The following is an 18,054-nucleotide window of genomic DNA, read 5'->3' as shown; positions in this document are numbered from 1 at the left end:
TGCTTATTGTCCAATTTGTTGCACATGATCACCAAGAAATGGACAAAGTTATACATGCACAACAATTTTTTGACTACCTAGATTGGATAAAGTGACACTGATGCGTTATAAACAAGATATAAACAAAGTGATATTTCCATCAACTACGAGTATTATCTTGGGTTTGCAAATAAAGAGATCACTTCTCTTTTGATGCAAACTCTGCCAATCTTGAAGTAATAATCCCATTCAATCTTTTTTAGGAGCCTGCTTGTTGGAATCATTTTTTCTAGATCTCCTTTTATTTTGATGCCCTTGACATATATCACATCTCATTGTAAGGAAGTTTTTTTTTCTTTATTTATAATGAAGTTTTTCAAGGTAATGTAAGTAAAATGAATTTCATACACTAAAGTGGGATATGATGGTGGGTGGTATCATATTCATATTTCCAGGGAATGTGGGAATTGATTTAAGCAGAGTTACTTGTTGGACACCAAATACATATTGAACTTGTAATTCCTTTTGGTGTATTAACTGGTAGCCTGCTGGTGATGACTTGTACTCGTACATTATTAACTCTTACTCCTTTACTAAATATTGCTGATACTATTATTCCTTATAAGATAGATTTGCTTCTTGTAATTTGACTTCTCATTTCTTTGTTGACGCTGATGTTCCCACAGATGCAACAGGTACATAGTTGTTTATTTCCATTTGGCAGGGGTTATGCATGCCGACTGGGCTTCACATTTTGGGTACCTTGCATAGTTCTTGACAAAGCCCTTGCTTTTGTGCTTGCAAAGCTGGAACTTGATGTTCCTGCTCCTAAAGCGTCTTCCTGTTGGGCTGGTTGGCAATTGCTCCCGTTTTGCTCTGCTTCTACCAGGACTACTATATGTTGTTGCTTCCAAAAGTGATTATTCAGCTAGGATCTGTCATCTTCAAGCTTCTGAATTGATGTGTCACCCTGTCGATAACCTTCTTCCAGAAGCCCCAGCCAAAGCACATAATTAGATGGGTGGCATATGCCTTTACCTACACATCACTTCATTTTAAAACCCCACTTCCTATAATTTAAATAAATAGCTTGAATGATGCGAGACATTGTCTCATGCTGTTAATAGATTTGCTACAAAACATACTTAGATATCTTCCATTTGCTTACTCTTGGAGGTTGATATCTTTATTTATTTTTGTGCAGACAGCAAACTGCCACTTATATGGTCCTTGGATTTGTGGCCTCTTCAATTCAGATTACAAAACTCTGTATTATTGATGTGCGTGTAATAACTCAAATCACACCATTATTGGAAGCTTATTTTCATTGATTTGCTAGTGCTTCTCAGCCTTCTCTGCAATAGATGCTTTTGAGATGTCTTTATAACATTTATAAATTTTTCTGAGCTGTGAAGAATGTTCTGCTGGTTCATCTAGGATCTTACAATGAGTGTTCAATTCTTGGCATACGAGTAATATGTGGTTACTATTTTCTCTTGCTGGAGGATCCTGTTACTCCATATTTTCTCTGCTATTTGAGCCCCAGGTATTACTAATTAAAGTACTGCTGATGGGTCATACACTCCATTCTCATGTGAATAGGCTTTTCCGGATATTTCAAGATATGGTCTGCTCCTCAAGGAAACCAAACAGAATGCTTCAAGTGCTTCAGATGTAAAACAAGGATTTATCAGACAATTTGGAACACTTTACCCTCTGGGATTGTTTGAAGTTTTGCGGTCAGCTACTGCACCCATATATTCTAGAGGCTCTGGTTCCTGAGTTTCATGTTGATTTCCATGTATTGTGCTGTTGGGATGATGTAGTCCTGGGCATGGCAGCTCAGGCAGACATATAAATATTCAAGTCCAGTTGTTAACTTGATGATATCCTTTTTTGAACAGCTTCAAGTTTCCCATGATATTAGTTACTGAGAATTTTGTTTAAAAGTTATCATACATTTTGGCTATCAATTTTACATCCTGCTAATTGTATGTCTTGGACCACAACATTACCTGAATCCATTATCCTAACTGGGTGGTACCTAGAAGAATCCAAGAAACAAAAAGAGGTTTCCAGCATCACCAGCAAACTTCAGTTCATGCCTCATGTGCTGCATTTGAACAAATAAATTGAAGTTTGAGAGACAATATCAGTGAAGTAAATTATGAAAAGGAAATAATAATAAATGTTCATCAACTACTAGTTATGAGGTTATTTTGTTCCTCATTCACCCCAGATATTTCCTTGATATGCTTTACTCTTATAGTTCCTGCAATTGTTTTTTGGTTAGAAGTCTACATTAAGTGCTAGTGGCAGAACTTTGTGCCTGTTTCAATCTAGTCCAAAAGAGTTTAGGTGTGCAGGGGACAATCCACAGCACCAACTTTGGTCAAAGTTTTGTATAGATCAGAATGAATTGCTTCTTAAGTATGGGGTGGGAATTGGAATGATGTCAGTGGCCATGGAATATTTTGGCACCAAACAAGAGCCTTGAGATGCTAATCATGGAGTCAGAATGTTTAATCATCACTATTTTTATGGCCAGAGTCAACAGCATTACACCAAGATGGGCAACAGCACTGTTGTTATCTCAACAACTGAATCAAATGTTGAAGCCACTCATTGTTCAATATTCTGCAATAACACTGGTCTCAGAACCAGCTTGAGACAATCTCATGGGTTGAAATTTGAGCCAACCATTCCAGTAGGAAAAAAAGAACAGTTATCTTCTTTTTCCAGGCATAGCATGCTTCCTCACTCAGTTCTTGTGTTCTTTTTTATCTGCAGAAAAAAGCTTTAGAAGTACAGCAAGAGCAATCATTTGATTGAGCCATCATATGAAATTTTGTTGTTCCCTTCATTATGAGGCTATGGAAGAAACTCAAAAAGAAATGAGAGCAAGTATCCACTAGTGAAGAGAGCATCATGACAATGTATTTGGAGGGAAGAGCTTGTGTTCCCCATTTACCACATTACAAGTAGTGTGGAGAGGCAGAAGCCTTGTTGGAGCAGTAAAGAAGCAGATTAAAGGGCAGACATGAGAACTCTATGTATCATTATTCTAACCACACTCCTCCACCGACAGTCCCAAAGAGAACAAAAAGGCTGCTTCTATCACCTGTGGACTAATGATGACATCCATTTTGTTAAACCAGGCATGTTTGCAGACGAAGAAAGGGCATCCTACTTTCTCCTCAGCTCTCATGTTGCATACATACTTGGATAAGAATTAGGATGCAGATGAATTATAGACCATCAGAGGAATATTTCAGTAGCAATGTCAGATGACAACCACAATGAGAACACCCACATTTTGTTGGGGAAGAGTGAGGTGGGGGGATAGACTATGGTGGATTTAATCTTTTGTCCAGAAACAACACACACATGGCAAGAACTAAAAGGACGAATGTTTGACTTGCCTTTCTTTTTTGCTGCTCAGCATCTGTTTCCCATGCTTGATCCATGTGAGATGTGGGTGGTGGTTGAACCTACCAAGATCAACATTTATGCAAATCACAGAGCTTAAATATGTGGAGTACCTCTTGGCCTCACTGGAAGACCTTCATGTGCTCTGAGAAAGATGAGATCTTTAATTGTGATGTGATGTTCTTCACACTAGGTAACTTCTAAAGGTAATTTTTATGATTCTTTCTAGTGTAGATAAACTCTTGCTCATTTATGCACTCTCCAACTTTTGCAGAGACTTCAATTGAATCTGCAAGGAATACAAAGTTAAGACATGATTCAGATGGGGCCTCAACAAAGTTTGTACCAATTGCGCGAGTACTTGATTAAGCCTCTGCTCAATGCTCATAATTCAGTGCCAAAGGATTCATATACATGTTGACATCCCCTTCAAGCGAGGAGCTTCGAAGGGTAAGCCTTAAACGAAAATAATTTCTCTATTGGCAGTGGTAAAACTACTTGCATTGGCATTCTTCTTATCCTACAATGAGGGTAATCTCATGCACTACATTTTATTTTAATGATAATTATCTTCCATGTAGCACTTACAAGGAAACATAACTACAAATATCTAGTAGGAGTTGGATTCTAGTAATTAATCAGTAGATGAATGTCTTGATCATGATTCATAACAAGAGAAACTATCAACACTCTGGCAAAGCTGGATTCAGACATCCATGAATTTGCAGAGTGCATTCCCTCATCGACAACACTCTTCGTCACTTTAGCTGAAGCCAATGCCACTTCTTCCCCTTTGCTGTACAAGCCAAAAAGTACATTCCCTCAGCCTGGTGTAATCTATGAGCTCCAAATATTCTTGTGAGGAGTGGGCACATGTTGCTGCTGTCTAGAATTTGCAGAGAACAAACAGCACACCTGCTGCACTCCTCCATTGATTTGTTAATTAGCACTTGCAAACTTAAAAAAATATTACTCACATTCTCCTTATCATTGTCAACGCTAAGGAACATGGTTTATGTTATCACTGACCTTAGCTTAATGTAGTTCTTTATAAGATGAAACGACTGCCTCCCCCTCTCCACCACCATATCTTCTGCCTCCAGGGGCACTAGTTTATGTTCCACAAGCATGTTCACTGCAACCTACCTGATATAAATTTCTTCCACTGCTTTGGAGAATGACTTTAGAACCAGCACAAAAGAATCCTTCCATGTCAAACACTGATATCCACCATTTCTTTAGCTTGGTTGCTTGCTGTTCTTGCATTGGTGCAAGGCAATAGCCATCTCAGTTGTCACAATATCAACTATCATTAGACATTGGCTAATTTAGTTGTCATGATGCTGATTAATTAACTTCTAAGACACAAGTTTGAGTGAATATTCTATGCCTCTTTTCTTCAAACCATAATCTTCTGCTCATGGTTATGATCAAAAATCAATTGTTATTTAATCTCATATAGTAGTTTTGGAAAAAACTGCTTGCAATGTGAGGAGGACAGATTAAGATCATCGGTTCAAGGTGATGACTAAAGCCAACATGGCCCGAGTTGCTGAATATCCAAATTAGAGAAATTATGACAGAATATCTCTTTAACATGTGAGACTCTTTTATAGCATCAAAACCACAGTCCAGTCATTATGAGAGAGACTGTGAATCGAGATGATTATAAAAAATATTTCATTTCAATGTAGATTATATATTCTTTTTCTCCACATTAAAATGTTTCATTGTTTTGTACACAATTTCCTCAACCTTTGTTCTCCTTGGCTTTTCCCTCTCTCAGGAAGAAGAAAATTGTGGACTTTTTTTATGTGATGAGAATATTGTTTGTGATCCATTGCAAGATGCAATGTTGAGTGCCCCACCTACTGCAGCATACAGTGCTGTTCTTGGTTTAACCAGTAAACTCCTCCATCAATCAGAACAGACATGTCTGCTGCTTTTTCTTCTTGCTTCCATAATGGAGTATACAAACTTATCATTCGGATGAATTAATTGTTAGAGGTCCATCCAACGCAAAGTGTCACTGTTCCTGAAACTTTGTGATCTGCCTAGGATTCTTTTCACGCTTACTAGTGCTCCTGTCATGCAATCATCTATCCAGAGTTTGCCACACAAAGCATACTTGTTTCATCCATTGATTCCTCTTTTAAACACACGAATTATAATTGGACTGGTATTTCCTGCACAAGAAAACTATTCTGCTCTCATAATGCTACTTAATGCTAGGAGCAGAGCTGAATGAATGCCTTCTGTCACTGATTCAAATGTACATCATGGAGAATGCTGCAGCATATAATGAGTTCCAGTAAATAAAACTGAGATCTAGCAATGATCCATTTCAGGCTTTCCACCATAGATTTTGGAGGTCTATCAACTTTCTGAGTTAAAGGCTCCCTATAATGTGAAGCAATCAACAGAAGCAAACCAACTGATGGAAGAAAGGGAGAAATTGCTCATATGAGAAATAGGGTTTTACCTTTTCCATTCTGCTCAAGGGTACTCAAAAACATCTTTTCTTTGTCATGCTACCTAGGGAAATAGGGTTTTGAAACCCTAGGGGATTCCAAAAGTCATGCAAGTGCTTTTAGAAAGAAATAAATCCATTTGGAAGATTGCAAAGAGTTCAACAGTCAACTTGTAGTTATTTAATTCTATTTTATATATATATATATATATATATATGTGAAATATTTTTTACTGAGCTCAATTTCACATAGTTGATCTCAAGTAGTCAGAAAAGTATGATTTATTACTAATGTTGTTGTTATGTGTTAATTCTTATGAATATTTTGATTTTATAAAAGATAGCAAGAAAGGAAAGATAGAGTTGGAACTTGAAGAAAAAAATAGTGGAAATAAAATTATTTTAAGACTTAAATTTATTATATTTACTGAGATATTTCTTTGAATGCTATTATAAATGTCTAGTGCTCATAGTTATATATGATAAATATCTGAAAATATACATAAAAAATTTGTTCCATTATTTTTTATTTTTAATAGAAATTGTGTCAGATGAGAACTAATAACATATACTACAGCGAGAGAGAGAGAGAGAGAGAGAGAGAGAGAGAGAGAGAGAGTTAGAATATATATAAGGCAACAAAAGAAACCTTTCTCTGGTTCTCTCCCCGCCTTCGCCATGGACTCGCCTCCCCCTCCTCCAGCTACGCCGCCGCCTCCGCAGGCGCCGGCGGTTGGACCCCGGATGTCAGCGGTGGAGGTCGATCGCCAGCCCTCCATCGCCTCCCACCCCTCGCCTATGGGAATTCTCAGCCCGAGCCTTCTCATCATCGCCGCCATAATCGCCTTCGTCATCGTCGCCTCCTTCTCCATCCACCTCCTCCTCCGTTTCCTCTCCTTCCGACGCCGCTCTTCCTCCGCCGTCACTGCCTTGTCGGTGTCTCTCGCCCGCTCGCGCTCCGCCTCGGGCTCCTCCGCTGCTGCCGCCGACTCCGCCCTCTCCGATCGGGAGAATGCGGCGCTCATCGACTCCCTCCCCGTGTTCACGCTGGCCTCCGCCCTCGCCTCCCTCCCCAAGTCCTCGCCGGACTGCGCCGTCTGCCTTTGCCCGTTCCGCCCTCACGACGAGCTCCGCCTCCTCCCTGCCTGCCGCCACGCCTTCCACTCGTCGTGCGTCGAACCCTGGTTAAGGAACACCCCTTCTTGCCCCCTCTGCCGCGCCTCCATCGCCCTGCCCATCCCGCCCCTTCAGCTGCCGCCGTCATCGGCTGCGCCGCCAGTCGCCGTCGACCGGGATACCTCAAGATCCGGCAGCTTTAGGATCGAGATTGGCAGCGTCAGTCACCGGAGGACTTCCTCGGGGGAAGAATCTGGGAACAACCCGCCACCGCTGCCACCGAGTCTGAGAACGTACTCGATAGGGTCGTCGTTCGAGTTCCTGGTGGAAGAGGAGGTGGAGGCGGTGGTGGCGCGGATTACGAGGCGGACGGAGAAGGTGGTGAAGCCAGGGGACAGCGCGGCCGACGCGTCTCCCCGGGCGCCGGGGGAGGAGGTGGCAGAAGCGGCGGGGGGAGGGCGAAGGTGGCTGAAGGAGTACGTGGACCGGCTGGCCTCGTCGGCGTCGTCGTCGTTCTCATCGCTTCGCTTCTCCGGCCGGTGGAGCTGCCGTTACGACGAAGACGGCGGCGGCTCCGTGGGGCGGCACTCGTGGGATCTGGAGGGGAGCGCCCGGCGGGAGGCGGAGGAGGGTGGTTACTACGGCTTTTACCGGTGGCTGATCGGGGCATAGCCGTCATTTCCCACCCCGTCTCTCCCCCCCTCCCCCCCTTCTTCCCCCGTCGATCTCCTCAGGTGCCGCCACCGAAGCTTATTTCGAATACCACCATATTACCAAAACACCCACGAACCTTTCTCCCTATTCACAATATTACCCTATGATCAGACGGCCCAGAACCGAGATCTTCCAGCGGGACCCACACCCCGATGTAAGCAGCACAAAAAACAAAAAACCAAAAACAAAAGCGATTTCCTTGGAAATGTTTTGTGGATGTTGGGAATTATTACTGCGGTGACTTGTCGCTGGTTCCCGAGAGCGTGCTTCCCCGGTACATATACCTCTCCGCTCTCGTTGCGTGGACGTGTGTGCACAGTGCTCATGGGTGTCGAGCGATCACGAAGGGGGTGGGGGGAGGGCGGAGGCAACAGCCGCTGCAGTCGCAGATTTAATGCCCCCCATTACTCCCTGCTCTTCTTGCCCTGCGCCTGGCCACCTGCCGCTCCTTGAAGTTGAACCTGTGTACTCGTGCCATGAGAGTTGGGGTTGATGAATGTGAGCCATCCACATTCAATTCTTCTCGCTGTTGAATGAACGAGAAGGCTATGCCGCTACAGTCGCAGACACATCCCCATTAATTTGTCTCTTCTGATCGTAAATGGCCGCTAGCTTCTTGTCGTCGCGTTAGACGTACATTAAACGGCCCTTTGATGGTTTGCGACCACAAACGTAGCAAGCCAAATGGAGCTCTCGCCGGTGCACGCCAAGCGGAACGCGTTGAAGCAGTGAGGTTGTGGTGCCACACACAGATCTCACTGAGAAATCTTGAATCCCCATGAGGTCAAGCAATATATATATATATATATATATCATTAGATCTCCTGTAGGAAGGTGAATAGGTTCAGCAGCATCAGCAAAGGAGCAGAATGACGCTGACTGACAATGAGGGGAATGTAACAGCTACCACTTGTAGAGTTGAGGCGGATGCCATGGAAGCTGAAGCTGGAGCAGTCATCAAACATCTCTGTCATGGAGCAATCCTGTGGCAGAGTCACTGCACTGTGACCACCATCGCCACATTGTTGAAATCATAGATCGGAACAGAGGATTTTCAATTGTTCATCTCCCCTTTTAATTGCATGTCTTTAAGCTATTACATCATCAGTTCTTTATTTATGCAAAGATAAAATTAAATCTTTGATTCTAATTATGTTAGAAACTCCTATCTTGACTAAGATTTATAAGTCAAAATATGACCACAGTTGTTATCCCGTCGTCTCTCACAACCCAAGGAAACAAAAGGAAAAGAAACAAGTAGTAACTGAGAGTTAGCGAATAATGCTATTTTGCTACAGCGATGCAGATTGCTGTGCAGCTAACTGCCTTTCATTTCCTCTGTATTTGGGCCAAGCGAAGAAAGACTTGTCTCTTTAGGTTGCTGCTGTGTGCCAATTGACCTGCACGCTTGCAGTGACTTAATGAGAAGAAGAAGAAGAAGAAAGATCAGCAAAAGCCACCATCCATTTTCCTCTCTATTCAGCAAAAAAAAATAAACTCAATTTCATTGGTAACTCTATAGGGATTGTATGAATTCCTTCTTTTTCCGAGTTAATCTAAGCAGCCATATAATCTTTACTCTGCAATTTTCATGGTTAAAATAATTTGCTTATGTATGATGTCTTATGTTCGAATTCATATTTGAGCATCCTGTATGTTTATTTAATATAATAAATATTAATAATTAATTAAAAAATTATATGTTAATATATATATATATATATATGTTTTAAAGCTATTGACAAATTATAATTTTATTTAAAAATTTGGAGCAAAGTTTTGCTTTGAATTATTCTAAAATGTAAATCACATAAGAAACTAAGAATTTAGGGCACTTCAATTGTATAAAAATAAATTTTTAAAAAATAATTTTGTAAATCATGTAAAATTAAAAATAAATTAGAAAAATGATAGTATACATTTTAGAATTATGTTATAATTATTATAGAGAAGTTTTGATAGGTTTGGAGTGAAATTATTAAAATTATACTCATGTTATATTTAAATTTGTTTGATATTCTTTACTAAACGCACGCTTCTTCGAATATCTCATAACTATATTCATTGTCATCCATTCCAAATGTTTTGTTCAAATCAAAATTATAAATTTGATGTTGTATAGAAGAAGATTCTTGAAGTTGTATGTTTGATGTTTGAAGTTGTATAGAAATAGATCCTTCAACTTGGTCTAGTATTGGATGACTATTTAAAATTACTTTTAATTTTGATATCAACAAAGATTATGTCTCATTAAAAGTGTTTGTCATCTAGGAAACAAAATAATTCATTTGGAAGATGATCAGCCTTGTATTAAATATCATATACTTAAATGTCATTCAAATAAATAATACTAAACTACAAATATGTATTCATTTAATACTATACATTTTGTTATTATTGTAGCGAATGATTCATGATACACTGAATGATAGGTTGCTGTAATCGATGCTACAATGCTCGACTATACTACAAATATTTTACCAATATTGTAATAAGTCATAAAATAATTTAACGAGGTTACACCAAACTAAATGAGGATACGATGATGAATCGTTAATCACCCAGGCTTCACAAGTCTTCGTTGAAGGCGACAACAATTAATGGGAATAAGGACGTTTGCACCTCCTAGGACTTTGGCGACAGTTATGCTATAGCTCCATTGCCTAACTAATCGTTGAGGCTCAACATATGGGTCGATGATGACAACCACGCATAGCTATGCTGATTATGGAGTCTCGATGCCCAATCAAGTCATAGTAAAGGTGAACAATAAGAAAGCTCATGTACTATTAGTGGGAAGGTAATATCCACCTCCTACCCTCTTGCCGATGACAATCATGACCCCCTTCCTCTTCTCTCTAGCGACAACTTGTTTATAGGAAGCCGATGTCGATAACACCACCACCAACACCGTCAACGAGACTCCTTCTTTTTCTCTCTAGGGGATACCCACTAGCTAGCTACTATTATAAAGAAAGTTATGACTCGTTCTAATTTTACTTTTTATTATCAATGATGATAACGACGAAGATCGTAACGACAACCATCACTATCGTTAAGTTATTGCACCTTGCTCTTGTGTTAATGGAATGGGTAGAGAAGTGATTTGAGAAAAAAGAAAAAGAAAAAAAAAAGAGATGTAGGCCATAATAATAATAATAAATTAAAAACTTAGAGTTTTAATCATTCCAATTGAAGTCAAACAAATTGATTCAATTAAAATCAGAGTCATCAAGGATTAATGAATATCGGATATTTTTTAAATTCTATAAAAGATATTTTGATCCTGATTTAAAAAAAGGGACAATCCTAGTTAAAAAAAAAACATGAAGGTATCATATAATAAAACTTTACTATTAAAAGTTTGTTTAGGTTAATTATCTAAAAATAATAATAAATTATCTAAGATTATGAGTTCGAATCTCGCATTCGTCATTTAGGAGAACCCTATACTGATGTTAAAAACGTTTCATATGGACGGCGCAGATGTAATCGTATCACTGACGTATGTTATATGCTCAGTGTTTCCAGGTGGGTGCCCCACTAACAAATTCCGAACCCTGGCCGGGATCAGACAGGCGAGCAGCACCTTTTTCTTCTTCCTAGTTCCACAGTGCCTAAAACTGTTCCAGCGGAACAACAAATTCGACAAGCGACGCGCTTTGACGCATTTCGCCGCTCGCGGCCAATAAAACGGAAACAATAATTGCCAAGGAAAAGGGATATTATATGCAACAAGGGGTTTTCGTTTGAGATCTCGATTTCCTTTGCTTCTTTCTTCGCGTCTCGATCTCGGACGGATCATCATGGCCCCGGTGTCGGCGCTCGCAAAGTACAAGCTGGTGTTCCTGGGGGATCAGTCCGTGGGGAAGACGAGCATCATCACCCGCTTCATGTACGACAAGTTCGACAACACATACCAGGTCGATCTACGTTCTTTGTTTACTTTTGTTCTTCTTCTTGAAACCCGAGATCAGGCCTCCTCGTGCTCTTGTTCCACCAATCCTGTTCTCTGCCCTTCCTTTGTTTGTTAATGTTCTTGATTAAGGTCTCGTTATTTGTGGCAATGTTGGATCGAGATCGATCTGTGCATTTCTTGATTCGACATCTGTAAATTAGGTTTTATTCGAATTATTCAATTATGACCCGTTTGCCTTCAGGTTTTTGGGATCTGGATGGTTGTGAATACGTGGTGTTGCTCTTGAATTGGATATTATTGGCTTAATGATTTAAAAGATTATAGAGACTTATTGGCTTAAGACTTGTATATCTGTCACAGAAGAATTTTGTTTGGGCAAGAATCAAGAGAAACTAATGTATGAACCTTAATGCTTTAGGTTTTTTCCTCTCAATGTACAAATGCAAAGACATCTATGTCAACAGTCCATGATGTCTTTTGAAACAAGGTTTCTCTGTGAAACTTGTTGATTATATGTTCCATTGTGGCTAAACCTTCCAAGTCATATTCACTCTCTATTATTGAAGACTTTAAGCCTCATGATCTTTTGAAGTGATACAAACTTTATATTTTTCTGATTTATATTGGTGATCATCTGTTTCCAAATGTTGATCAATTAATGATTGAAACTTCAGCTTCAGTAACACAACATACTGGTTCATATTTGTAATTTTATATGTTAATTGATGTGGAAAAATATTCATAGTTGCTTGTTACACTACTGGGATCACAATGTTGTTTATAAGAATTGGATATTTGAAACTTTCATAGAAGATGGCTGCTGCGAATACTTGGACAGATCTATTAATATCTATCCTTTGAAATATTATAGCTGATTGCAGTTTTCATTGGGATTGCTAATAGTATTTCTCTTCATAACTCATATATGTAGGAGAAGCATTTGAAGGTTCTTGTATAGTGAAGAGTGAGAGAGAGAGAGAGAGAGAGAGAGAGAATCGGAATCACATCATGCATGAACAATGACATTGCAGTGCCAGGGATAAATGCCAAACTCATGCTGACTTTATGAACCACTCCTAATTAGATTGTCTCACACCATATGAAATAAAATTTTCACTTATTAAATCATCTTCTCTGATACATGCCTTTTGTTCCTTTTTGTAGACCACTAAGTACAATAAAAAAAAAGAATAAATAAAATCACAATCAACAATGTTAATTTCTTAAAATCAAGGTTTATTAACCTCCTTTGCCTATTCAGGGATGATTTACTTTCAAAATTATTTTTCAGGATAATCTTTGCATTCACAAAAATTTCTTTGTAAAATCTCCAGTCAAATTTAAATTTCTTGTAGGAATAAACTTTTCAATAATTCCCAAGGTTTTTTATTTCTATCTTTTTATGTTTGGTTTCATTTTTCTTCTTCCTGAGTAATCTAGGAAAGTAAGTAGATGTCATATGGCAACTTATGGCATTTGTAAATCCCCTCTTAACTAATAAAGTTTACTCAAAAGAAAAATAAATTAAAATTGTCATATGGCAACTTTTCTAGTGTATGAATTTGTCTCGACTCTCGAGTTCATATGACTGAAAATTTGGATTGATGTCGATGATGGAACATCTTACCTAAACTAGAAGCTCTGGTATCAATATATGATGTAGAACAAGCTCTAGGATTAAATTTGGTGCAAGATAGGATCCTGTGATACCAAATATCACATGACAAATGAGGAATGAGGTCTATTTGTTGTTTATGCCTTTTGTATGATGATAAATTTTGTCAACATAGGCATTCTTGTTTATTTTTCTTACTCATGGAAAGCAAAACTCACAATATAGTAAGTTTGTATCATTCTACCTTTTCCCTAAGCAAGTTTAATTTAGTGTTTATATTCTCTTTTAATTCTTCATCTTGCCTCTATCATTCTTAAGTATTAACATGATGAACAGGCTACAATTGGTATAGACTTCCTATCAAAGACTATGTACCTTGAAGATAGAACAGTCAGACTGCAGCTTTGGTAGAGTTATAACTTCACTGCTACATTTTCAATTCTATGCTCTTCACCATTCACAAATCTTATTGTCCTTTTATTACTACTATGACAACACTTGATATTAAATATTTTTTGACTGCTTGTGCTTATGGTTTGTTATTCTTCTTCTTAACATTGTTATTCTCTATCATCATGTGAAATTATAATTTGGAATATATCTAAGAGACAAAATAACATTTGCTCAAAGTGGGTGCTAACAAGAAAATATGCTTTGCATCTGGTACTCACTAATCTTCTGTTGGAAATTGTTTCTAAAGTCAATAGTGTTAGTGCAAAATTATAATTTGGGGATCCATCTAAGGGACAAAGTAACACTTGCTCAAAGTGGGTGCTAACAAGAAAATATGCTTTGCATCTGGTACTTACTATTCTGTTGGAAATTTATGAAGGCAATATTGTTACTCGTTAGTCTCAGCATATTGAGAAGAATGAGATATTGGTATATCTTAGCCCATTGTAATATTTGTAAATTTAGAATACTGAGGTATATAAGCTCTTGACCCACTTGTTATGACTGAATATCTCAAGATATTTGATAAGAATGGACCAAAATGATAAAATCTGATATTACTGTGTGCTATGTTGGTTAATAGATGAGATTGATACAAACTTCGAGTTGGGTTCATGACCTGCCTGAAAATTATGCTTTATACTCATTGTCACTGTGATTGTTTTACTTTTCTTTATTGTAATATTTAAGAGATTTTAGGATGTCTATGAGGTCTTTTCTCCCCTTCTCTGCCATGTCAATTTGTTCTCCTGAACTTCATGTTGCAGGATATGTTAGTATTGTTAGAACAGTGAATCTGGTGTATGATAAATGATAAACTTGAAGCCAGTTTAGTCAGATAATATGGTGCATTTAGGTTTTATAAGTCCTCATGATTGAACATCTGGGCAGTTATTTGTATTTTGTTCATTTCATTCTAGTTTCAATATTTACCTAGATATTTTTGCTTCTTGTAGAAAAAACTGTTGTGTGTTTTTTTTTTTGTTTCTCAAGTGAAATTAAACTGGTAATAGGGTTTTGACTTATCATTATGAGTAAAAATTGGATTTTCAAAGGCCCAGCAGTTATGAACAGGGAACAGAATAAAAGCCAGATTCTTGTGGAGAAAATATATTACAAATGCAGGCTAGCATGGATCTAAAGCAATATATAATGTATTAATAAGAACTTAGACTCAGGAATTTTTTTTATATTTAAAAGATTGTCTCTTTTGAAGTTCTTATTGCTGACTTCTGATTATTCTCAGGGACACAGCTGGGCAGGAGAGATTTAGGAGCCTGATCCCAAGTTACATTCGAGACTCTTCGGTTGCTGTCATTGTGTACGATGTTGCAAGTATGCTTTCTTGGTAAATCTTATTGGGTATTCAACAAGATGTTTGTGTATTTAGTTCATGCATTTATTTTAACTGAAAAATGACCAATGATTTCCCCCTATTTTTTGTTTCTGATTGCTGACAATATAGGATGTATGCATAGTCAAGATTCATACTGTAGATCATGTTCTCCTTTTAGGTTATATCATCCTATATTGGTCATAGGAGGTTTTTATTTATTCCTTTGCTATTTGTGATGTAGGCCGACAATCTTTCTTAAATACTTCAAAGTGGATTGAAGAGGTTCGAACAGAGAGGGGAAGTGATGTTATCATCGTCCTTGTTGGGAACAAAACGGATCTGGTTGACAAGAGGTGATCAATGCCTTTGTATGTTTATTCGTAATTTAGTGAACTTATAGACTAGGTGATTTGTTTAGGAAACAAAATTAAAAAAAATAAAATGAAGATGAAATTAATTCCTTCTTGCCTTATCATTTAGAAAAAAATACTTCTGTAGATAGCATTAAGTTTTCTTGAGTCTCATCTCAAAAAACAGAGCAGAGATCCAATATGTGGTCATTAAAATTGGTCAAATTCATATACTACATAATGTAAGACCATTGATTAATAGCAATCATGCAATATGTGGCCACCACAATTTCTAACACAATATTTCATGAGACAATGTGCTGTGAAAATATGGTTGGTAGTTTATCTTTCTAGTATTAAAATTCAAACATCATAATTTAATCTGTTAACCATGAATATAGAAAGCTAAAAATTTTACAATTTAGAAAATACTGCTAATGCAAACAACCAGTGATAAAAAATGAACATGAAGAAATTGAAGGATTGACGGACAAATATAAAATAAGATATTAAAAGTGGGCTGATTGCCTAAGCAGTGGGTGCTCAACTAGATGCAGCCCATCAAGGTAAGCCTCCTGGGCGAAGGGTGCTTAGGGCTTTAACCGGGTCTGTCTAGGTAACCGACTGTAACAACACTATTGGTACACAGCCACACCACTAGGATCGTGCCAGTAATAACTGTCAACTTTTCCAAGATGGGAACAGCAGCAGCATATTAAGGAAAAAGAATGGGAGGAGTTGGAAATTGACTGTCCTGGCAACCATTAAGAATCAAAATTCAAATATTTACTCTTTTTTTCCTAAAAACGAATACTCCCTTAATTAACTAACCATCAGAGACTTTGAAAACTATTTATTCTTTTAAAAAGTGATGAGAACACCTAAGAAAATTGACTGCTTGACACTTCCAATATATTAGATGCTGAAGGTTTTGCTTAATTAAAATTTCTTTCACTGTATGTTTGATTAAACATTTCAATATGACTAGCCAACCACTTTTCAGGATCTAACTCGTAAATTTACTAAGAATACTTAATCTTAGTGCTCGAGGACACTACCCTACATCAAGCAAATTGAGCAATTGACTAACATGGGTTGCAAAGATATGAAATCTATTCTGGAAAGAAAAGAAGTTTTGAAAAGGTTAAAGTATTCAAGCTGACTGCATCAACTAAGTTCTTTCCCATGATAGTCAAACTAGTTATGTTCTATGACATCAATATAAAGTGCCTTAAATATACCACCATAAAGGAAATGCATTTTCAGGTTTGCTTTTATAGTATTACAATGATTAGCTGAAAATCGTAGTAAAGAGTATCAGATTTGCTACCCTAATTTGTGCAGAAGTAGTTTGTGAATGTTCCCATAGTGATGGAAGTTGTCATCTGGTTTCTTTTAGTTTTTGTTCTAGGGACATGTAAGCGAGAAATCCATCTGATTATGAACATCTATGCTGAATGTTTGAGAACAAATATGTAATACTTGTTGTCTATTGCTATTTTCACACCTTTATATCAAGTCGAAGCTGGGTTTATATCAAATTTGTTTCACCATGTGAAACAAGCTATTAACTTTGTTTTTCATCATTGTATGACAACTTTTTCTTCCTAGTTTTGCATGTTTGCCTGGGGCTTTAATGTTGTTTATTTAATTGTAATTCATGGTTCATATAGTTGAGTTATAATTTTCATCCTATGAAATAGACAAGTCTCTATAGAGGAAGGAGAAGCCAAGGCACAGGAACTTGGTGTTATGTTTATTGAGACAAGTGCAAAAGCTGGCTTCAATATAAAGGTACATTTTTCCCTTGTAAATTTGTCCTTTTCTTTTGGCCAGATAATGGAAGAATGAACCATTAAATTTGACAACAACATATTTTTACACTTTTGCTTTACAAATTATTATTAAAGCAAAGAGATGCCTGATAAAGCAGAGCCAAAACATCCTTCAGAGTTTGCTGTCCTCCTTTGTAACAGTTTGTTTTTGAGGTTCCAAATAATCACTTTGGTGATGAACCTTAAATAAAAGTGATGTATGAGAGACAGACAACATTTTTAAAGTGAAATAGGATTCGATCTATTTTTACCCCGAGTGGATTGAGGCTCTAACAAAGTGGGGAGGTCGTCAACCAATACCAGGAAACTCAGAAGATCACTTGGTTAATTTCTGGCATGCTACTCAATTTATTCACTGATACATTTTTCTAAGGATTTCTCAACTCCTCATTTCAGATTGTTAAGGAATTTGGTGTTTGGCATCCATTATTGAAGTGATCACTAACAGCTGCTTTGGTCTTTTTAGGCGCTGTTCCGAAAGATTGCTGCAGCTCTGCCAGGGATGGAAAATCTTTCTTCAACAAAGCAGGAAGACATGGTCGATGTAAATCTGAGGGCGACAAATGCAAATTCATATCAGTCGCAGTCACAGTCTGGAGGTTGCAGTTGTTGAACTCATCCATATTGGCTTCCCTCGACTTACAACCTGCATCGATCAACTAAGGGAGTGATGGTTTACGGTAGCGGTTTATGCAAATGAGCAAGTCCCATGCTATTCTGTGGTGTGCACTATTAAGATATTTCCAGCATTTTTCATTTCATATCTGGATCTAGGGATGTATTCTGCAATTGTGGGAAGGTATGCTTGGATTTTGTCTGAAAGTAATAGTCATAGTAA

General features: G+C 37.9%; 2 protein-coding genes across 2 annotated transcripts; both read left to right on the top strand.

Moving 5' to 3' along the window:
* Positions 1-6,527: 6,527 nt before the first annotated feature.
* LOC103988077 (E3 ubiquitin-protein ligase ATL4-like) lies at positions 6,528-8,043 on the top strand. Its single transcript, XM_009406628.3, has one exon. It carries the CDS (start codon positions 6,557-6,559, stop codon positions 7,664-7,666), a length of 1,110 nt encoding a protein of 369 aa, XP_009404903.2. The 5' UTR covers positions 6,528-6,556; the 3' UTR covers positions 7,667-8,043.
* A 3,373-nt stretch (positions 8,044-11,416) lies between these two features.
* Positions 11,417-18,054, top strand: LOC135634714 (ras-related protein RABH1b-like). The gene is made up of 6 exons (XM_065145254.1): positions 11,417-11,631; positions 13,579-13,649; positions 14,942-15,030; positions 15,273-15,384; positions 17,085-17,175; positions 17,683-18,054. The coding sequence occupies exons 1-6, from the start codon at positions 11,515-11,517 to the stop codon at positions 17,827-17,829; spliced, it is 627 nt and encodes a 208-aa protein (XP_065001326.1). The 5' UTR covers positions 11,417-11,514; the 3' UTR covers positions 17,830-18,054.

The sequence above is a fragment of the Musa acuminata genome, chromosome BXJ3-4, assembly GCF_036884655.1.
Source record: "Musa acuminata AAA Group cultivar baxijiao chromosome BXJ3-4, Cavendish_Baxijiao_AAA, whole genome shotgun sequence".
Lineage (NCBI taxonomy): Eukaryota > Viridiplantae > Streptophyta > Magnoliopsida > Zingiberales > Musaceae > Musa > Musa acuminata.
Note: the sequence above shows the minus strand (reverse complement) of the source record. Positions and strands in the feature narration are given on the sequence as shown.